The sequence below is a fragment of the Macaca fascicularis genome, chromosome 8 (genome assembly GCF_037993035.2).
Source record: "Macaca fascicularis isolate 582-1 chromosome 8, T2T-MFA8v1.1".
NCBI classification, from domain to species: Eukaryota; Metazoa; Chordata; class Mammalia; order Primates; family Cercopithecidae; genus Macaca; species Macaca fascicularis.
In genome coordinates this window covers 30,659,279-30,682,500 of record NC_088382.1, presented here as the reverse complement: position 1 = coordinate 30,682,500, position 23,222 = coordinate 30,659,279, and the positions used below count along the sequence as shown (strand labels likewise).

General features: G+C 45.7%; 1 protein-coding gene across 7 annotated transcripts in view; it reads right to left on the bottom strand.

The window, feature by feature from the left end:
- EPHX2 (epoxide hydrolase 2) overlaps positions 1–12,516 on the bottom strand; it is a 57,352-nt gene extending 44,836 nt beyond the window's left edge. For all 7 annotated transcript variants that reach the window (XR_012417166.1, XM_074000557.1, XM_005562914.5 and 4 more), the window contains exon 1: positions 12,373–12,516. Coding sequence is in view for 4 of the 7 variants with exons in the window: in XM_005562914.5 (XP_005562971.3) it covers positions 12,373–12,473 (101 nt within the window). In the remaining 3 variants the exon portion in view is untranslated. The remainder of the gene's footprint in view (positions 1–12,372) is intronic.
- Positions 12,517–23,222: the final 10,706 nt, after the last annotated feature.

Below are 23,222 nucleotides of genomic sequence, written 5' to 3'. Positions count from 1 at the left end.
TTTTATAAACTAGATCTCATGAGAACTCACCATCACGAGAACAGCAAGGAGGAAATCCACCCCCATGATCCAATCACCTCCCACCAACTCCCTCCTCCAACATTAGGGATTACAGCTGGACATGAGATTGGCGTGGGGACACAAATTCAAACCATATCAATGTGTTAAGTTGTGTGCCCCCATCCCAAATACATACATTGAAGTTCTAACTTCCAATACCTCAGGATGTGACTGTATTTGAAGAGTGGGTCTTTAAGGGGTAATTTAAGTTAAATAAGATCATACAGGTGGGCTCTAATCCAACAACAGGACTGGTGCCCTTATAAGAAGATTAGGACACAGACACACACAGAGGGTCAACCATGTGAGGACACAGGGAGAAGAACACTGTTAACAAGCCAAGGAGAGAGGCCTCAGAAGGAACCAACCCTGCTGACATCTTGATCTTGGACTTCCAGCCTCTAGAGCTGTGAGAGAAAACATTTCTATTGTTGCCATGCAGTCTATGTTTGCTGTTATAGCAGCCCCCGTAAATAAATACACTGAGTAACAGAACAAATGTATTTATGTGTACAAATGCATTTGTTCTGTTACTCATGTCTGGAAAGTAATTTTAACTGGCTTGCCAATTCCAGATGAATTCCAGTTGAATTGGCAAGCCAGTTAAAATTACCAGCCCTGAGTAACAGAACAAATATCCCCATCCCGGGAGCTTTATTTTTGATAATAGTCAAGTATACCCTTTATCAGACAGCCTCTTGCAGGTGACAGTGGTCAGCTCTGGACCAACTATAAGGAGACGTATACCTAATATCTGTGGCCTTGCTCAACTTTTCAATGTCAGCAATGGTTTGCCCATACCTTTGCCAACAGTTTTTGGTTTTTTAAAACAGCTTTCTTAAGGTATAATTACTGCTATGGTTTGAACATTTGTCTCCTCTGAAGCTCATGTTGAAATTTAATCCCCAATGTGGCAATATTGAGAGGTGGGCCTTTAAGAAGTGACTGGGTCATGAGGGCTCCACGTTCATGGATGGATTAATTCATCCATGGGATAATGGGTTAATGAGTTAATGGGTTATCATGGGATTGGGACTAGTGGCTTCACAAGAAGTGGAAGTAAGGCCTGAGCTAGCACAGTGAGCCCCCTCACCATATGATGCCCTGTGCTACCTTGAGACTCTGCAGAGAGTCCCTACCAGCAAGAATGCCCTCACTAGATGCAACCCCTCAACCTTGGAATTCTCAGCCTCCATAACTGTAAGAAATAAATTCCTTTTCTTTATAAATTACCCAGTTTCAGATATCGTGTTGTAAGCAACAGAAAATGGACTAAGACAATTACATAGCATTAAATTTATATATTATGATGATTCAATGATTTGCAGTAAATTTACAGTTGTGTAAGCATCACCACATTCCAATTTTAGAACATTTCCACCTTCTCCAAAAGACTCCTGGTCCCTTTCAGTATCTGCTCCTCAGTATTAAGAAGCAATGTAATAGTCAACTTAACAATCCTATTGAGCATCTTAGGTATGCGAGGCATTGTACTATGTGCTGTGATGCAAAAGTGGAAAAATATGATGCTATTCATAGGAAGCTCACAGAAGAACAAGGGAGGCAAAGTATAAACAAATAACTACAACACACTAGGTGAGTGGGAAAAGAAGGGGAAAATTATTCCTTCTTCCTGTAGAATGGCAGATGATAAAAGAAGAGGAACTAAGGAAAGAATATAACTACAAGCAAGACGATACCACTGAATCTATAAAACAAGGGCAGGTGGTCATTAAAAAAAAAGCAACCTGATACAACAAGAACATTCTTGGTATTGGAAAACATGAATTCCCAATTTTAAGGATGCTTAATGAAGGCAGTGAACAGTAAAATGGCTTTCATAGAAAATGAAATTGTTGAATCAAAGGACAAGGAATGCTCTCTTTGGCCTTTGTTACAAGCAGGCTTTAAAAAAAAGGGAACTAGGAAGGGGTGGATGGAAAGTTATCTGACAGGAATTCTCGCTGGTTTACAGAAACAATATTGGTTAGTGATTGGCTAGGTGGCAGGCCACGTTTCCATTAGCAACCAGAACAGTCAGTTTCCTTGAACCCTTTACTATAATTTTGATGAATGCATAAGTTAAACAAAGAATTGGAGAAACTAGTGCCTGAGTATGAGGGGTAGGTTGTGAAAAGAAACCCATAAAGATCCCGCCAGGGTTTTTTCAGACCCCAAAGTCTGACTGAATAATAATAGCATTCTTACACATACACCTCCTATCAGGGTCCACTAAGATTAAGAAACTGTCCAAGACTCTCGGGAAAGCTTTCCAGACCCTACATCCTAAAAATTAGATAGCGATTGAATGAAACACTCCTGCTTGTAGGTACAATCCCACACATAGCATGGAGCTTAAAATGTATATAAGCACTAGAAAAAAACTTGCAACTTTGAGCCTGGTGAGTTACTCCAACCTTCTCCCATAACAGGTTGCAGAAATAAACTCCCTTCTTTCCCAGTCTTGTCTGCATCTTGTTATTGGACCATGGCAACAAGCAGCTGGACCTCATTCTGTTCAGGAACAGCTACACATTTGTGGAAGTTGATCATCTGAATTGATTCTATACTCAACTAAAACAGAGTGGAGAAGCCAAGGGGAAAAAACATCCAAGGTTCAAAACATTGTTCCAAGAATGTAATTCTGAGAAAAAGAAAAAGGAAGAAACCAGTCAGGCAGACAGTTAGGGTGAGTCCTCCGTTAAATTATTTCAAACAAAAGTGCAGCCAGTGAAATAAAGTTGTAAGCACAGATAACGGAACTTGCCTAAGACATACCCACAGCCGCACAGATAAGAAAGGTTATACAGGTGACTTGGCCAGATATCCCCGCAATGGAAAATTCCATCCCCTGACACATGCACAGTAAGGGCAACAAAGCAAAATGGAGTAACTCAAGCTAAGAGCCCGCAGCTATACTAGGAGGATGGGGTGGAACTACCAGAAATGCACACCTTATGCAAATGAGATGCCCAGCCCCATATGGATTTCTTACAAAAACCTCTCTATCCAAACTGTGAATCAGCAACCCATTTTTCCAGGACCCCTCTCTGTGGCAGACAGCTTTCTTCTTTCACTTACTAAACTTCTTTCCTTTGTTAAACTTTGGCTCCAACCTCATCCTTGGTGTCCATATTCCTTAACTTTGGTTGTCAGACAAAGGACTCAGGGTACCACCTCAGCTAACAAGAAGATCGCTACATTGTGATGCACTGGTGAGACTGTAACAATTCTCTGCAAGCCCAACTACTAGAACTGCTTGTTCTAACTGGAAACCAGTTTTAACTCTAGCTTCTCAGATAATTTGCTACAACTCTAGGACCAATTTTTCCCATGGCTGTTGCTTACCAATCAGAGCTTGGCAGCTCCCCAAACTCTTAGAGTGCCAATGAACTTTCTCAAAGAGCAATTCACACCATTTCTCCTTTTTCATAAAACCTCTAACTTTGTCTCTGTTCTTGGGACATAGCAAAGACCACCGGATCTGCATGTGTGCCCCAAATTGCAACTCTTTCTTCCCAAATAAAACATTAAATTTAGAGATTAATCTCTACATCTCTATTTTGACTTTGACACACTGTTGAATTATAGGGTGTGAGTTATGGTGTCCAGTGTATGGCATTTTATGGCTACTTGGCTTCAGTTAGTCTACAGCCTACCTAGCCAATGACTTCAAGAAGTAATTAGCTAAAGGCAGAGAGTGAGCTGTGTAAAGCAAACTAAATATGGCCTGAGAAGGACTCTGTACTTCTATATTTGAGTCCTTGTAGACGAACTGCAACCTAACTTAATAGGTAGACAAGACTGAAACCCTAACTTAGGAGTAGCACCTGTAACAATAGCTGAATCTTGGCCAATCCGAGTGGCTGTACGTCAACCATTCATACACTGCTGAGTGTTCAAACTGTGTTCAAATAAGGCAAATGCTGAGCTGTAACTAATCCAGCTATTCTGTACCTCACTTCCAGTTTCCGTAGGTCATTCCCGTTTTTTGTCTGTAAATCTTCTTCTACCACCTGGCTGCGTGGAAGTCTCTGTGAATCTGCTGTGATTCTGGCGGCTGCCCAACTCGCAAATCATTCATTGTGAGACCTGAGGCCAGCTGGACTTCTGGGGACACGGGGAACTTTCCTGTCTTACAAGAGGATTGTAAAATGTACCAATCAGCACTCTGTAAAATGCACCAATCAGTGCTCTGTAAAACGCACCAATCAGTGCTCTGTACAATGCACCAATCAGCAGGATTCTAAAAGTAGCGGGGAAGATTGAAAAAAGGGCACTCTGATAGGACAGAAACGGACATGGGAGGGGACAATAAGAGAATAAAAGCTGGCAACCCCAGCCAGCAGTGGCAACCTGCTTGGGTCCCCTTCTACACTGTGGAAGTTTTGTCCTTTTGCTCTTCACAATAAACCTTGCTACCGCTCACTCTTTGGGTCTGTGCCATCTTTAAGAGTGGTAACACTCACCGCAAATGTCCGCGGCTTCATTCTTGAAGTCAGCAAGATCACGAACCCACCAGCAGGAACCAACTCCTGACGTATCTTGGTGGCTCGTCTAGGATATCACCATGCAGTAAGTACCATCAGACCTCTTTTGCTTGCTATTCTGTCCTATTTTTCCTTAGAATTCAGGGGCTAAACACCAGGCACCTGTCATCCAGTTAAAAGCAAGCAGCGTGGCTGTCAGACTAAAGACATGGGTGACAGGCTTTCTGGGAAAGGCAAGGGTGCAGGTTTTCGAGAATGCATTGGTAAGGGCCACTAAATCTAACTTTCACTAAATCCGACCTTCCTCGGTCCTCTTTGTGGTCTGGAAGGAAAACAAGTGTTTCTGCTGCTGCTTCGGTGAGTGCAACTATTTGGAAGAGCAGGGCTCAGGGACCATTGCAGGTTCTTGGGTGGGGTGGGCGTGGGGAGCAGACCAAAACTGCAGGCGGTATTTTACTTTCAGATGAGAAACACTCAGGCATCAACAAGCTCACCCTTGAAATACATCCTAAGCCATTGGGACTAATTTGACCTGCAAACTCTGAAAAAGAAGCAGCTTATTTTTTTTCTGCACTATGGCCTGGCCCCAATATTCTCTCTCTGATGGGGAAAATTGTTCACCTGAGGGAAGTATAAATTACAATACTATCCTGGGGCTTGACCTTTTCTGTAAGAGGGAAGGCAAATGGAGTTAAATACCTTATGTCCAGGCTTTCTTTTCATTAAAGGATAATCCACAACTACGCAAAACTTGCAATTACATTCCACAGGAGAAGCTCTCAGCTTACCTCCATATCCTAGCCTCCCTACAGCTCCTCTTCCTGTTAATGATAAGCCTCCTCTAATCTCCCCCACCCAGAAGGAAACAAGCAAAGAAATCTCCAAGGGACCATAAAACCGCCGGGCTATCGGTTACGTCCTCTTCAAGCTGTAGGGGGAGGGGAATTTGGCCCAACCTGGGTACATGTCCCCTTCTCCCTCTCTGATTTAAAGCAGATCAAGGTAGACCTGGGGAAGTTTTCAGATGATCCTGATAGGTATACAGATGTCCTACAGGGACTAGGGCAAACCTTTGACCTCACTTGGAGAGATGTCATGCTATTGTTAGATCAAACCCTGCCCTTTAATGAAAAGAATGCAGTTTTAGCTGCAGCCTGAGAGTTTGAAGATACCTGATATCTTAGTCAAGTAAATGACAGAATGACAGCTGAAGAAAGGGACAAATTCCCTACCGGTCAGTAAGCCGTCCCCAGTATGGATCCCCACTGGGTCCTAGACTCAGATCATGGGGACTGGAGTTGCAAACATCTGTTAACCTGTGTTCTAAGAGGACTAAGGAGAATTAGGAAAAAGCCTATGAATTATTAAATGATGTCCACCATAACTCAGGGAAAGGAAGCAAATCCTACCTTCCTTGAGCAGCTAGGGGAGGCCTTAAGAAAATATACTCCCCTGTCACCCGACCCCCTTGAGGGTCAATTGATCCTAAAAGATAAGTTTATTGCCCACTCAGCCGCAGATATCAGGAGAAAGCTCCAAAAGCTACCCTTGGGCCCTGAACAAAATTTGGAGGCATTATTAAACTGGCACCCCCAGTGTTCTATAATAGGGACCAAGAGGAACAGGCCGAAAAGGAAAAGTGAGATGAGAGAAAGGCTGCAGCCTTAGTCATGGCCCTCAGACACACAAACCTTGGTGGTTCAGAGAAGACAGAAAATGGAGCAGGCCAATCACCCAGTAGGGCTTGTTATCAGTGTGGTTTGCAAGGACACTTTAAAAAATATTGTCCAACAAGAAACAAGCTGCTCCCTCACTCACGTCCACTATGCCAAGGCAATCACTGGAAGGCACACTGCCCCAGAGGACAAAGGTTCTCAGGGCCAGAAGCCCCCAACCAGATGATCCAACAACAGGACTGAGGGTGCCTGGGGCAAGCACCAGCTCATGTCATCACCCTCACTGAGCCCCGGGTAAGTTTAACCATTGAGGGCCAGGAAATTGACTTCCTCCTGGACACAGGTGCAGCCTTCTCAGTGTTAATCTCCTGCCCCAGATGGCTGTCCTCAAGGTCCTTTACCATCCAAGGAATCATGGCACAGCCTGTAACCAAGTATTTCTCCCACCTTCTCAGTTGTAATTGGGAGACTTTTCTGTTTTCACACGCCTTTCTTATTATGCCTGAAAGTCCCATACCCTTATTAGGGAGGGACATATTAACCAAAGCTAGATGTATTATCTATATAAATATGGGGAACAAGTTACCCATTTGTTGTCCCCTGCATGAGGAGGGAATCAACCCTGAAGTCTGGGCATTGGAAGGACAATTTGGAAGGGCAGAAAATGCCCGCCCAGTCCAAATCAGACTAAAAGACCCCATCGCTTTTCCTTATCAAAGGCAATATCCCTTAAGGCATGAAGCTCATAAAGGATTACAGGATGTTTTTAGACATTTAAAAGTTCAAGGCTTAGTAAGAAAATGCCGCAGTCCCTGCAACACGCCAATTCTAAGAGTACAAAAACCAAATGTTCAGCGGAGACTAGTACAAGATCTTAGACTCATCAATGAGGCAGTAATTCCTCTATATCCAGCTGTACCCAACCCCTATACCCTGCTCTCTTAAATACCAGAGGAAGCAGAATGGTTCATTGTTCTGGACCTCAAGGATGCCTTCTTCTGTATTCCCCTGCACTCTGACTCCCAGTTTCTCTTTGCCTTTGAAGATCCCACAGACCACACATCCCAACTTACATGGACAGTCTTGCCTCAAGGGTTTAGGGACAGTCCTCATCTGTTTGGTCAGGCACTGGCCCAAGATCTAGGCCACTTCTCAAGTTGAGGCACTCTGGTCCTTCAGTATGTGGATAATTTACTTACGGTTACCAGTTTGGAAGCCTCATGCCAGCAGGCTACTCTAGATCTCTTGAACTTTCTAGCTAATCAAGGGTACACGGCATCTAAATTGAAGGCCCAGCTCTGCCTACAACAAATCAAATATCTAGGCCTAATCTTAGCCAGAGGAACCAGTGCTCTCAGCAAAGAGCGAATACAACCTATACTGCCTTATCCTTGCCCTAAGACATTAAAACAGTTGCGGGGGTTCCTTGGGATCACCAGCTTTTGCCGACTATGGATTCCTGGATACAGCGAGATGGCCAGGTCACTCTTTAATCAAGGAGACCCAGAGGGCAAGTACTCATCTAGTAGAATGGGAACCAGAAGCAGAAACAGCCTTCAAAACCTTAAAACAGGCCCTAGTACAAGCTCCAGATTTAAGCCTTCCCAAAGGACAAGACTTCTCTTTATATATCACAGAGAGAGTGGGAATAGCTCTTAGAGTCCTTACTCAGACTCATGGGACAACCCCACAACCAGTGGCATACGTAAGTAAGGAAATTGATGTAGTGGCAAAAGGCTGGCCTCACTGTTTATGGGTAGTTGTGGCAGTGGCCATCTTAGTATCAGAAGCTATCAAAATAATACAAAGAAAGGATCTCACCGTCTGGACTACTCATGATGTAAATGGCATACTAGGTGCCAAAGGAAATTTATCGCTATCAGACAACTGCCTGCTTAGATACCAGGCGCTACTCCTTGAGGGACTGGTGCTTCAAATATGCACGTGTGTGACCCTGAACCCTGCTACTTTTCTCCCAGAGGATGGGGAACCAATCAAGCATGACTGCCAACAAATTGTAGCCCAGACTTATGCCAGCGAAGAGGATCTCTTAGAAGTCCCCTTAGCTAATCCTGACCTTAACCTATATAGTGATGGAAGTCCATTTGTGGAGAATGAGATACGAAGGGCAGGTTATGCCATAGTTAGTGATGTAACAGTACTTGAAAGTAAGCCTCTTCCCCCAGGGACCAGTGCCCAGTTAGCAGAACTCGTGGCACTTACCCGAGCCTTAGAACTGGGAAAGAAAAAAAAATAAATGTGTATACAGATAGCAAGTATGCTTATCTAATCCTACATGCCCATGCTGCAATATGGAAAGAAAGGGAGTTCCTAACCTCTGGGGGAACCCCCATTAAATACCACAAGGAAATCATGGAGTTATTGCATGTAGTGCAAAAACCCAAGGAGGTGGCAGTCTTACACTGCCAAAGCCATCAAAAAGGTGAAGGAGAAAAGGCAGAAGGAAACAGGCAGACGCTGAGGCCAAAACTGCTGCCAGGTGGAACCTCCCATTAGAAATACCTAGGAAGGACCCTTGGTATGGAACAAGGCTCTCCAAAAGATTAAGCCCCATTATTCCCCAACCAAAACAGAATGAGGACTTTCACGGGGGCATAGTTTTCTCCCCTCTAGGTGGTTAACGACAGAAGAGGGAAAGGTACTCATACCCAAAGCCAGCCAGTGGAAAATACTTATGAACCTCCATCAAACTTTTCATATGGGTATTGAGAACACTCATCAAAAGGTCAAATCCCTATTTACAGGGCCAAATCTCCTCCAGACTGTCCAACAAGTAGTCAAAACCTGTGAGGTGTGCCAAAGGAATAATCCCTTGGTCCATCATAAGGCCCCTCGAGGACTAACAGTTAGACTTCACCCATATGCCTAAGTCAAGGGGATTTCAATACTTGTTGGTCTGTGTTGATACCTTTACAAATTGGATAGAAGCCTTCCCCTGAAAGACAGAGAAGGCTCAAGAAGTAGTTAAAGTCCTAATTCATGAAATAATTCCTAGATTTGGGCTTCCCCAAAGCTTACAAAGCGACAATGGTCCGGCTTTTAAAGCCACGGTAACTCAGGGAATTTCCAGGGTGCTAGGGAGACAATATCACCTTCACTGTGCCAGGAGGCCACAATCTTCAGGAAAAGCCCACACAAGACCCTGTAACCATGAATACCATCTTAACTTTCCAAGCCCCTTTATGCATCCAATGCAACCTGTTACCAGGCCTGCCCCTGGGGCACCTACTATCCCATCAGTGTAATTACACCCTATAACTTCAAGTCCCAACTGATCATACCAACTCCCGAGTCACCCAAACAGCTCCATTCAGATGGCTTGTCTGCTTCTCAGGGCCCCCCAAAATCATCACCTCCTCCCTGCTTAACAAACAGTCCAGGTTTTGTAATGGCAAACATACTCCCTGCATGACCATTCACCCCTGGACCCCCTGCAGCAGCGCCCCCACCACTAGTGAATGCCTTCGTATCCCTCTTTCAATTACTCTCTTGAATGGTTCCTAGTAGACACAAAACGTTTTTTTCTCCAATGGGAAAACAGAACACGGGAGCCACTCAGTTTGCTCCCAACACCCCTTTCCAGCCGCTCACGGGAGCTACCTTGGCAAGTACTCTAGGAGTGCAGGAAAACGAAAACAACAAACTCACCTACCTTTTTAACATACACAACCAGTGTCTACCCAGCCAAGGCATATTCTTATGTGGAACTTCAACCTATATCTGCCTCCCCACCAACTGGACAGGCACCTGCACCTTAGTCTTCCTAAGTCCCAACACTGACATTGCCCCAGGAAATCAGACCCTATCAGTACCCCTCAAAGCTCAAGTCTGTGAGCACAGGGCCATACAACTAATACCCCTACTTATAGGGCTAGGAATGGCCACTGCTACAGGAACCAGTATAGCCAGTTTATTTCATTATCCTAATACCACACACTCTGAAAGGATTCCTCAGGCAGTTTGCAAGAAATAAATCTATCCTTACTCTACAATCCCAAATAGACTCTTTGGCAGCAGTGACTCTCCAAAACCGCGGAGGCCTAGACCTCCTCACTGCTGAGAAAGTAGGACTTTGCACCTTCTTAGGGGAAGAGTGTTGTTTTCACACTAACCAGTCAGGGATAGTAGAAGACACCCCTTGGCATTTACAGGAAAACGCTTCTGAAATCAGACAAGGCCTTTCAAACTCTTATACCAACCTCTGGAGTTGGGTGACATGGCTTCTCCCCTTTCTAGGTCCCGTGACAGCCATCTTGCTATTACTCGCCTTCAGTCCCTGTATTTTTAACCTCCTTGTCAAATTTGTTTCTTCCAGGATCGAGACCATCAAGCTACAGATGGTCTTACAAACGGAATCCCAAATGAGCTCAACTCACAACTTCTACCAAGGACCCTGGACCAACCCACTGGCCCTTTGGCTGGCCTAGAGAATTCCCCTCTGCAGGACACTACAATTGCAGGGCCCCTTCTTTGCCCCTATTCAGCAGGAAGTAGTTAGAGCAGTCACCCAGTTCCCAATAGCAGGTGGCGTGTCCTGTAAGGAGGGGGGATTGAGAGGTGAGGCCAGCTGGACTTCCTTGGTTGAGTGGGGACTTGGGGAAATTTCCTGTCTTACAAGAGGATTATAAAATGCACCAATCAGCGCTCTGTAAAATGCACCAATCAGTGCTCTGTAAAACGCACCAATCAGCAGGATTCTAAAAGTAGCTAATCACAGGGAGGATTGAAAAAAGGGCACTCTGATAGGACACAAATGGAACATGGGCGGGGAGAATAAGGGAATAAAAGCTGGCCACCCCAGCCAGTAGAGGCAGCCTGCTCAAGTCCCCTTCCATGCTGTGGAAGCTTTGTCCTTTCCCTCTTCACAATAAACCTTGCTACCACTCACTCTTTGGATCTGTGCCATCTTTAAAAGCTGTAACACTCACCACGAAGGTCCATGGCTCCATTCCTGAAGTCAGCGAGACCACGAACCCACCGGTAGGAACCAACTCTGGACACAACTACAGCCTCGAACTCCTGGGCTCAAGCAATCCTCCTGCCTTAGCCTCCCAAGTAGCTGGGGCTACATGCATGCACTAATGTCTAGCTAATTTTATTTTTATTTTTGGAAAGACATGGTCTTGCTATTTTGCCCAGGCTGGTCTTGAACTCTCAGCCTCAAGTGATCCTCCTGCCTTAGCCTCCCAAAGCACAGAGATTACAGGCCTTTCCCTCAAGCTACTTGCCATCTCATCTTCCTTACTATATTAAAAGCAAAGGCTCCAGACACGGACTGCTGAGGTTGGATTTCTGGCTCTGCTCTTTAACAGCTATGCTATCTGGAAAGCTGGTTTCTTTCTGTGCCTCAGTTTCCTCATATGTAAAAGGAGGATATGAACAATGGCTTCCATGCCTGGTCTTCTTTTTTCACTTTATAAATAAGTGTACTTCTTTCTGAATGTAGGAATAATACATTGTTTGTTAATTTAAAAGTTGGAAACTACAAAAAAAAGAGAGAGAGAGAAAGAAAATCATTACATTATTCCTCATCCCATTTGATGTACTTTGGCCTACTTCTTCCACGCATTTTTCTGCATGTACTTTTTTTTCCATAGTTGAAACCATATTGTATAAACAGCTTCAGATTCTGGTGGGCTGTTTTTTTCATGTAGTAGAACAAGTATTTTCCCAAGTCCCTGAACTCTCACTCTGCACACCCCATCTACCATTTCCCAGTGATGTGGCTTTGGGCAGTTGCTGCAGTTTGCTATTACACAAGTAAATCTGCAACCCACACCTGGGGAGAGAACTTTCTTCTCTCCTGAATCTCAGCGCGCATGTTTAAGCGCCTCACCATTAGACAGGACGCAGCAGCAGTAGAAAGCTCCGTAACTCCTCTCCCTTTTGGAAAAGTTCACAGAGAGCAATTTTGGAGTCCTTAGCAAGGTTTAATTATGAACGTTTAGAAAGACAACGGATCGCCTCATCCGCACTGGGACTTCAGGGCCAGGTCTTCAGTTTCATGATTCGCATGAATCGCAGGGCTCCGGTACAGGAGCCATCTGAAAGCAGGGCTGCAAGCCCAGCCCGGCCTGCCTCCTGAGGCCCCGACCCATTGCGGCGGTGGCGCTGGGCCCCCTTACCTGGGCAGCGCCAGGGCCTCCTCCGTGCGGCCGAGGACGCCGAAGACCGCTGGCAGCGCCAGCACCCCGTCAAGGTCGAATACCGCCGCGCGCAGCGCCATGGCGGCGGGTCTGCAGCCTCGCACCCGGACACGCAGCTCACCCGGGTCCGGAGCACAGGACCCGCCCACCTTGGCCCGGCTCTGCCCCGCCCCTGCCCTGGCCCCGTCTCCTCCCCAAGCCGCCTTAACCTGGCTCCGCCCCCTGCCCGGGTTAAGGCTGGACTCTGTCCGGCCGAGAAAGAGGCAGGGGGAGGGGCATGGGAAAGGGAGTCAGAGGGAGAGGTAGAGGAGACCAGGAAGGCGGGGACCCCAGGCTAGAATCTCGCCTCCGGTTGTAATACCTTCTACTGTCCCAAAGGAAAGTCCAAAGTCTCATATGCCCCCTCCCCACGCCCCTGCAGTAACTGCTTGAAGAGGCAAACCCAGGCCCGGGCCTTCCTGGACGGGCTGACATCTCCCTGCGAAGTTGCCAGACTTGGAATGCCTGGAAAAGAGGCCACAGACCGTGTGTGTGTGTGTGTGTGTGTGTGTGTGTGTGTGTGTGTGTGTGTGCGCGCGCGCGCAGACCGTGTGTGTGTGTGTGTGTGTGCAGACCGTGTGTGTGTGTGTGTGTGTGTGTCTGTGTGTCAGCACATCCAGTGGCTTTTCTAGATTCAGAACATAAGACCATGTGTGTGTGTGTATGTGTGTGTGTGTCGGCATATCCAGTGACTTCCAGATTCAAAACATAAGACCCTGTTGGGGTGGCAGGGAGGGGGCATATCCAGTGACTTTCCTAGATTCAGAACAAAGGATCACAGATCCCTCACTATCCTGACCACTCCTCTAGGCACGCTCTTCTTTGCCAAGGCAAATGTGTTTCTAGAATAAAATGTGATGTTCCAGCTATGGTGTGCCAGGCCAGAATACTTCGATTTCAACCTCTTGTGGAATGAGGCTTAGAAGGACTAACTGTATGCTATTATTTTCCTTTTGTACATGCTACTTGTAATAATTCTGTCTAAAAATGTGCGAGGTTTGTTTTTAATCACCGATTTCCACACTACTGTCTCATTTATATTCCTAGAAAAACTAGAACTTTGGCTGGGAGTCCTTGAGCTGTTGTAGTGCAGCTCCATGAATTAAAAACCATGTCTTTGGTGAAGACCAAACAGAGTGAGTGAGGTCTCCAACAGCGGAGGATTTACTCTTGAATGTGTCTCTGTGGATTTATCCAACATACCCTCTACCACGGAGCTTCAAGAACCTCGTGAGAGGTTGTCAGATACGTCACTGTAACTGGGAGGTCTACAACAGTCTCTGGATCTAGCAATCAACAACAGGATTGACCAGAGCCGTGGGTTTCCTCTGGGCTGTTTGCTCTTGGCAAGCTATGCTGTTGCTTCCTTCTCTAGCTTGGTAACCTCTTCTAGGCTCCTGCCTGGAGCAGTTATTAGTGTGTTCTGAGATTCTTGTCAAAGAAGCAGAGAGTGGCCAACACTGCCAAATGTTACAGGAAGAACTGAAAAAAAAAAAACTGTCCAATTTTGAATTTGGATGACACTGGATGTTTCAGAACAATTTTTGTGGGCCCTTTGTGGTAGGAGCTAGATTACTCTGGATTTGAAGACTGAAAGATTGGCAGAGAATGGAATACAGTAAGCTAGTTCTCATGAAGTTAGTTGATCTCAAAGGTATAATTGAATTTAAAAAATAGAAAGCAAATTGCAGCCTGACCTATATAGTATGAAACCTCTTAAATCTCCAGATTGGGCATGGTGGCACACACCTGTAATCCCAGCACTTTGGGAGGCTGAGGTGGGAGAATTGCTTGAGGCCAGGAGTTAGAGACAAGCCTGGGCAACAAGACAAGACCTCCTTTCTATAAAAAATAAAAATAAAATATTAGCTACGCATGGTGATGAATGCCAGTAGTCTCTGCTATTCAGGAGGCTGAGGTGGGAAGATCACTTTAGCCCAGAAAGTGGAGGCTGCAGTGAGCCATGACTGTGCCACTGCACTCCAGCCTGAGTGACAGAGCAAGACTCTACCTCCAAAAAAGAGAAAAAAAAATTAAATCTCCAGCTTAGAGTTTCCTTTGGGCTCCAGACTTGCCAATTTCTTACTCAACATCTTACTCAACGTCAATCCAACTTCTTACTCAGTATCTTCTCTTGAGTGTCTAACAGGCATCTCAAATTTATCATGGCTAAAACGGAACTCTTGCTCCATTTCTACTTCCCACGTCTGTTCCTCCTAGTGCACTCCCTATCTTACAAACTGGCATCCCCATTGACTCAGTGGCTCAGTCCCGAGACCACAGAGTTGCTTCCAGATCCCTGGCTCCCAGCCAAACCATATGTTCGTGTTTCTAGTGGTGGGCCGCTGATTGAGGCAGAGATATGGTTCTATGGTGATGTTTTCTGGGAGTCCTTCCTAAAGGCCCAGTCTGGAGCTCACTCCTCCATTCTGTTCAAAGATTTTGTAGGTTTGTAATCTCTCATCTTAAATCCCTTTCTTCTCTTTCTGTTTAAAATAGCTACAGTGATTTCTGTAGCCTGCATCTGAATTCTGCATCTAGCACAGTATTGCTTATGAATACATAAGTATATTTATACAAGCAATAAAGTGTAGAGGAACAACATACCTACGGAACTAGATTTCATAAAGCCCCCCTTTGAGACAAAAAATTTAAAAACGTAGAAATATGAGTTTTACTTCCCTCTTTGGTTAAGAGAAAGCCATGAAGCTATCACATGAACTTTTATTTATTCAGGAGCGATTAACCTGTAAATAGCTCTAGTGTGGAATGTTTTATAATGCCTTATAAAAGTTATAGAACTTTCTGGATGAATTGCTTAGGCAAAGATTAAAGGTTTTGATTGCATTTCACTGTCCTTTGCCCTTTTTCATGGGTCGTGCTTTTCCTGTGTTTTCTGCTACTAAGGTAGAGAGATAAGTGCTTACCCAGCAGGGCTATGGGAACTGGGTGGCTTTTTGAAATGTAAATCCTAACCCCTGTGTCTTCTAATTTTAATATTTATGAAATATGTTTTAGGTGATAGCATGAATCATAAAAGATAGCTAATGTAGTAGTGAAAAATTATAAATTACACCTGATTTCAATCACTAAATTCATAATGAACGTACAGTGACCTCATTAAGGTTTATTTTGGGTTTCCTGCCATTCCTATGCCTTCCCTCGCTTCCTGCTAGTCCTTGATTGTCCAACCCTATTTTGTAAAATCTATTTAACCACTAGGGTTTGAGAGGGAAGAATTTACACTGCTGCTTCTCTCTACTGTAGATACTTTAATCAAATTCAAAGTAAAGCTACCTCTGGCAGTTTTCTAAAACTACAAACCACTTGAAATTTTGTCCTTTTTTCAATGCAGTAAATGAACGAGTGTCTTTAATTCCATCAACAAATATGTATCAAGCACATTCTATGTGCCAGGCACTGTTCTAGGCACTTGGAATCAATTGTTAAATAGATCAGACAAATATAGGGGCCATCAAGGATCTTCCATTTTAGTGGAATAATGAATTCAAATAGTAGTGGCTCGTGGCTTCTGGGGCAGTGAAAAGAATGAGATTGGGAATAGTGGTGGCGGCTACTTGTCATTTTTCTTATTTGTCATTTTCCAGCTTCCCAACATCTATAACATTTTCTTACATACAGAAAATTCCACCTGGGCATGGTGGCTCACGCCTGTAATCCCAGCACTTTGGGAGACTGAGGCGGATGGGTCACCCAAGGTCAAGAGTTGGAGACCAGCCTGGCCAACATGGGGAAACCCCATCCCTACTAAAAACACAAAAATTATCTGGGCATGGTGGCACACACCTGTAATCCCAGCTACTTGGGAGACTGAGGCAGGAGAATTGCTTGAACCCAGGAGGCAGAGGTTGCAGTGAGCCAAGATCATGCCACTACACTCCAGCCTGGGAAACAGAGCAAGATTCTGTCTCAGAAAAGAAAAGAAAACAAAAGAAAAGAAGAGAAGAGAAGAGAGAAGAGAAAGAGAGAAAGAGAGAGAGAGAAAGAAAGAAAAAGGAAGGAAGGAAGGAAGGAAGGAAGGAAGGAAGGAAGGAAGGAAGGAAGGAAGGAAGGAAGAGAAAAGAGAAAATTCCACCTGGCAGTGATGAAGTTCTGCTTCAGAGATACACAACATCCTTTGAACATCTTCTATTTTGATAGTTCTCAGTGTTTGAGAGCTACTACTGTTTTGAGTTCTACCCTCTCACAGTAGAATCCACAAACAACATGTTGTCCAGGCACCCTTAATGCTGGCCAGGTGCACGGGCTCTGCCAATTGGGGCACACACTCGCCAGGGATTTGGAGATGGAGATGGGCAGCCCAAAGCCACAGCTGTGTGCGCGGGAACTTTCTTTCAGCAAAGGCAGAAGCAGCAGCCTCTAGTTTTTCTGGGGAGGCTGTGATGGAGCTTCTCCACTCTGGTCCTGAGTGTACTTGGTGCCCGCGCTGGGGCACAGCGGTAGCTTTCTTAAAATTGCACTAAGGGTGGCCTGCGGTCACTGTGCTGTTCTTGGCTATATAGTTTCCAAAACTGCATCTCTTGTCCTCCCTGAGATTCTGTGAGCTGTTAATGTCCTATAATAAGCCCCTTTCTGCTTATATGACCCAGAGGAAGCTCTGTGGTTGTAATAAAATCCCGATAACGCATGCCCGCCTCATGAATGTTGGTAGAAGGAAGAACTGCATGCACTGTAGAATTTGGAAATGCCGTGTGCCCACTCCCCAGCCTGCTTGGAAGTGAGGATGAAGGCCCATGAGTTCGACTCAGCAACTCAGGCGCACCAGCCCAGCCTTTTACAGTGGGAGCAGGTGAGGGAAACAGGCCAGAGGAGAAGGGTGTTGGTCGGCGGTTTGAAGGGCAGCAGCAGCAGCGGCCAGGGTCCCCGGCTGGCAGGGATGGTGCAGGCCCTGAGGTCCTCAGCACCCAGCTACAGCAGTGGTGTCTTCACAAGTCCATTTCTGTGCTATGAATTTGGCAATGGCCTTGCTCTTGTTTTCCAGGCTTAGTTCTCCAAGCTCCCAAGGGCCCTCACCGATATCCTGTCCTTAGATGCTGTGCTTACGTCAGTCAGAGTAGACACTTCTTACTCTTCACCAACTCCAAAAACTCTTCTACTGTGCCATCTGGAACTTTCTGGAACTTGGGAATATCATCAGCAAAATTCACCATTTCCTCAACTTCTTTTCCATTCTCTTCCCCTCCTGCTGTACCTGAAATCTGGCTCTGCCCTGAGGAACCTGCTTCCACTTCAGTCTTTTTTTTTTTTTTTTGAGATGGAGTATCAGTGTGTTACCCAGGCTGGAGTGCACTGGCATGATCCTAGCTCACTGTAGAGAGCAGCAGGAGGCAGCCAAACGCCTGGGCAGATAGGAGCGGGTCCCTGGTGAAGCCCCAACTCCAAGCCGAAGACAGTTTAAAGCCTCAGCACCAAACTACAAGTTAAATCCCCAGACCGGATTTGTCTTCCTGTTAGGCACACCTTCCTCTGACTGTTCCCACCCTGCACCTATTAGACATATACCTACCCTTTCCTAATTTGTTTTCTACAGTGTCATGCCCACCTTTGAGTGGTGTCTTCACTTTACCCTTTTTTGTATACTCACAAACCAATCAGCATGCACTCCCCATTCTGAGTCCATAAAAGGCCCCAGACCCAGCCACACGAGGGACTTTCCCACCTTTGGGTAGGGGGACCACCCCTGTGTCCCCTCTCTCCTGAAAGCTGTTTCATCACTCAATAAGATTCTTCTCCACCCTTCTCACCCCTCAATGTCCAGCATATCCTCATTCTTTTTGGGTGCAGTACAAGAGCTTGGGAACCACCAAACATGGGTACAAGCTATAACACAGGCAAGCTGGGGCACGCCAGCTTAGCCAGCGGGGCCTGGGTGGGGTGTCACTGGCAGGAAGTCCCCAGCTTGCAAAGTGATCAAGAAGAAAAATCCTACATCACTGTAACCTCAAACTCCTGAACTTAAGCGATCCTCCCACTGTAGCCTCCTGAATAGCTCAGACTACAAGCATTAGCCATTGTGCTTGGCTAATTTTTAAATTTTTTGTAGAGATGGGGTCTTGTTGTGTTGCTCAGGCTGGTTTCAAACTCCTGGCTTCAAGCTCCTGCCTCGGCTTCCTAAAGTGTTGGGATGACAGGTGTGAACCACCATGCCTGACCCCCACGGCACGCCTGGCCCCCACAGCAGTCTTTGCAAATGCTCAGTGTTCTCTCCTCTCCTCCCCTGTGCCACTGGGCAAGGACAGGAAGCTATGCTTCTTGGCCCTCATCACAGCTCCTGAATTGTCCCTGAAGACCCACTAATTCTACTATTCTTCTCTAATCTGTTTTCTCTCCTAATCTCCTAGAAGACTATGTAAGCTCCCTTCTCTGCTTGCATCTCCAATACTCTCTCCCTTATCCTTACTCTCAGCCAATACCTTTTCTTCCTATTTCTTTGAGAAAATTGGAACAATCAGAAAACCCACTGGATCGCAGCCCCCTGTCAACCCATCTACCTGCACCTAGGCAGATTCCCTGCTGCCACAATGTCCAGGCCCCACCACTCTTAGCCGAGGCCAGCTTTCTACTGAGGCAGTAGATTTGGTGTGACTGTAGGCAACAGGACAATCCCCCATCTCCCACATTGTTGGTTATCTCCTCTACGGGATCATCTCATTCTCATACCAACAAAAATGACATATTGAGCCCACATTTCCCTCCAGTTACCATCGTATTTCTCTCTTTTAAAGGGAAAGTCTGTGAGAGAATTGTTTCTGCTTTTTATCACTTAGCCTTCTTGGCCCATTCGCCCCTGAACTCGTTGAAATCATGCTTTTGTCTTTACTCCAAGCTGAAAGTCATCTTGCCAATGTCCCAAAAAAACCTCTACATGGCTAAATCCACAGGACAATGGAAGTCCTCATGGCACCTGGCCTATCAGCAGCCTTTGGCCCAGCTGCTCCTCTCTCTTCCTTAGCAGGCTGTCTTTCCTGGCTTCTGAGATCCTTTCCTCCTCTCCCCCGGGCTGCTCCTGCCTGATTTCTTTTGCAGGCTCGTCATTGTACCGATCTCTAAATAAAAAGTTCATCCTTGGATCTCTTCTTCTTCTTATCTACAGTCACCCTTTTGGTGATCTTGGCCAGTCTCTTCTTCCTAAATGAGTTCTTTTGTAGTCTTCCTCATGCGTGTCCTCTGGCCACAGTCAACTGCAGGCAGATCACGTGGGTCTCTGGTTTCCATGTCAAGAGGGCCTCAGAAAGGGGACAGCCTGACCAACATGGAGAAATCCCATCTCTACTAAAAATACAAAATTAGCCGGACATTGTGGCGCATGCCTGTAATCCCAGCGACTCGGGAGGCTGAGGCAGGAGAATCACTTGAACTCGGGAGGGGGAGGTTGTGCTGAGTCGAGATCGCACCATGGCACTCCAGCCTGGGCAACAAGAGCGAAACTCCGTCTCAATAGCAGCAGCAGCAACAACAACAACAAAAGAATTGGGAAGGTTTCCATGATAAAAGCCATGGAGACTTCCTTATCAATGAAAAATGTTTCTCTTTCTCTGCCTCGTGAGCCTGTTCCTGCCTAAGCTGAAATTCCTATCATATCCTTGCCTGAAGGATATACCACACACCCCAGGTAAACCCATTTTCTTCATGGTTCACCCCTCCCTGCCTCCGGACTTGAACTAGAGTCAGATCCCCACATGTCCTGGCAGGTGGGGCATGGGAAAACCTGATAAGAAACATAAAACACACCCCAAGTCTGAAAGGTGCTGCTTGTTTGTGGTCACAATCTGGTGAACATACACAGGAATGGACTCTTAAGGTCCTAGACTAAGGACAGAAAGTTGAAGTAGAGTTTGGCTAACTTCAAGTAGGGTGTGCTTTCTTAAGATTGGGGTTTAGTCTATAAAGTCAAACAGCTGAAGGAAGTACCCACAGTTTGCTCAACTGGTAGTCCATGCAAAGTGAAGATGAGATACCAGAAATTAGTTCAACGTAATGGAAGACTTTGAGGAACAGGAATATTGGAATGGATTGCTTAATATATGATCTGCTCGCCTTCCTCTTGATATGGAAGGACTCATCAGAGACTTCTTTTTCTAAGACCTTGAGAGGTACGTTGGTGAGGAAGAACCATCATTTCAATTACTGGAAAGTGCAGGAAGTGGTTTGGACCTTCGGTCCCAAGCTTAGAGTTAGGGAAACTTCTCAGTACATGGCTATATTAGTCCATCCTTACACTGCTGTAAATACCTGAGACTGGGTAATTTATAAAGAAAAGAGGCTTAATTGGCTCACAGTTTGCAGACTGTACAGGAAGCATGGCTGGGGAGGCCTCAGGAAACTTACAGTTATGGCAGAAAGCAAAGGGAAAGCAGGCACGTCTTCACATTGCTAGAGCAGGAGGAATAAGAGAGAAGGGGGATATTAAACACTCTTTTAAACACCAGATCTTGTGAGAACTCATTCACTATCATGAGAACAGCAAGAGAGAAATCCACCCTCATGATCCAATCACCTCCCACCACGCCCCACCTCCAACATTACAATTTGACATGAGATTTGGGCGGCAACACAAATCCAAACCTGTCAATGGCACACGTCTATCATCCATCTGCTGAAGGAGGAAGCAAGAGGAAGCTGTGTAGTGCCTCCTACCCGACAAAACCATAAATGCAATTAATACAATATCTCCAGAAGAATCCCAAGAATTAGGGCCACCAGCAAACACTGTAAGGATGCAGAAGTGGTAATTTTGATGATCACCAAATGCCACCTTAGGTAGATGGGTCTCAGACTGTCAGTGGTTCATTGTAAACTTAAGTGATTCCGATTACAGGAGCTGTTCCCAATGCGGCCTGAATGCTCATTTTCCCAGCAGCAGTGGCAAACCCTGGTTTCTAGATGTGCTGGCAGAGCCCAGAGGTTCAAATTATTCACTTGGTGGCAAGCTGATTGTAGTGAATGCCTTACATGCTTGAGAAGACAGCAATCTGGCTTTTATGGAATACCGTAGATGCTTATTCTGGAGAATGGCTGGAGGGGAAAGCAATACATCCCGACCCTAACCTCATGACCTATTACTACAATGAGCACTGTACCTGTCTGTATTTTCTTACTGACTTTGCAATTTATTTCATTTTCTGCCCACCCCATTACTTTCTATGTGTGTGTTTTGGGTGAACGTTATCATTTACTCCATAGAAAACAGGATTTCAAGATGGCTCCAGTGTCAGGACTAGAGCAAGAATAGAATTAGAGCAGGAGGCTGGACTTGGAGCTGGATGGTCACTGGTGAGACTTGGGATTCTATCCCTGTGGAATTAGGGTGGGGTTAGGGGGAGCCTTTTTGCTTGTGTGAGGAATGGTTACATTCTGTTAGGTTCTGTATTTGTCTGTTTGGCATCCACTATGTGCAGAGCCAAACTAACAGCCAGCATTGTTTATATCTCCCGTGCAACCAGCTTTTGCAGGTGCACTAAAGTTACAGTACAAGCCCTCTGCCTAATCTTGACTCAGTATCTCCAACAACCCTGTTTGTCTAACTCTCACACACTGAGCCAATATTCCTCCTGCCCCAAATCACCTCAGAGCCAGGTACTGGGCAATCACAGACCACCCCTATAGCCCAGAGCCCACCAAGATTATTCAAACTATCTCATCGCAAGCTGCTTCCTTGCACTGCCCTGGCTTTCCCGGGAAACCTCATGAAGGCTGGGGGCCAGGCTTCCCGCATTGTGCCCTCCACCTCCTGACACTCCCTGGTGCTGCTCTGTGTGACCCTGCGGGGATGTGCCACCCCTCCTGTTTCTAGGGATCTGTCAGTATAAACTTCTTCCTTTATGACAGTCACTTATGTGTCTGCAAATCTTACCACACCTGATTAAACAATTTTTTTCAAGGTGTGATGATGGAAAGTTGAGTGTGCACTGATATTAGGAGCCAAAGAGCTAGATTTCGGGTGTCGGGGAGGGGGGCTTTCCAGCATTGAAACAACTTTCAAATATTTCAGGAATGTCCCCCCTCTTGAAGTGGGCAGAGCCCACCTTCCACATAGAAGCTCAAAACCCCAGATTCCTGCTTCCTTGGCCTTCCTGGCATCTGGTTGGGGAGCACATGCTTTAATCAGATGCATCTGTTTTGACTTTTGTATGCAGAGCTAGTGACACAAAGGAGCAGGGCTGGAGGAGAATTAACTGTGGCAGCAGCGGCAGCAGCAGGGACGGCTGCTTCCAGGGACAGCGGTGACAGCGGCACCCGTGATGATGCCAGGTTCTCATGCAGCTCTGTAGCAGCAGGACCCACCACGCTGGCCGGGGGGCAAAGGCTTCCCTCTTCTTCCTGCTCTCCAAGCAGCCCCTCCAGCTTTCTAGGTGCTTCTGTGGACCACCCGTTTTCCCTCAATAAAACCATTCTCCACTTAAAGTAATTGGTAGGTTTTATTGCTTGCAACCAAGAATCCTGATGGATACGATCTGTGATTTTCTTTTCTTTTCTTTTTTCTTTTCTTTTCTTCCCTCCCTCCCTTCCCTCCTTTCTTCCTCCCTTCCCTCCCTCCCTCCCTTCCTCCCTCCCTCCTTCCTTCCTTCCTTCCTTGCTTCCTTTCTTTCCCTCCTTCCTTCTTCCAGTCTCCAGATGGAAAATGTATACATCTAACTTTATATATGTAAATATGGTGAAATATTAACATTTATTAATTATGAATAGTGGAAATATGAGTGTTTATGGTTTTTTGGTATTTTATGTCTTTTAATTGTCTCAAAAGATGATGCTAACAATCGCATGCACAT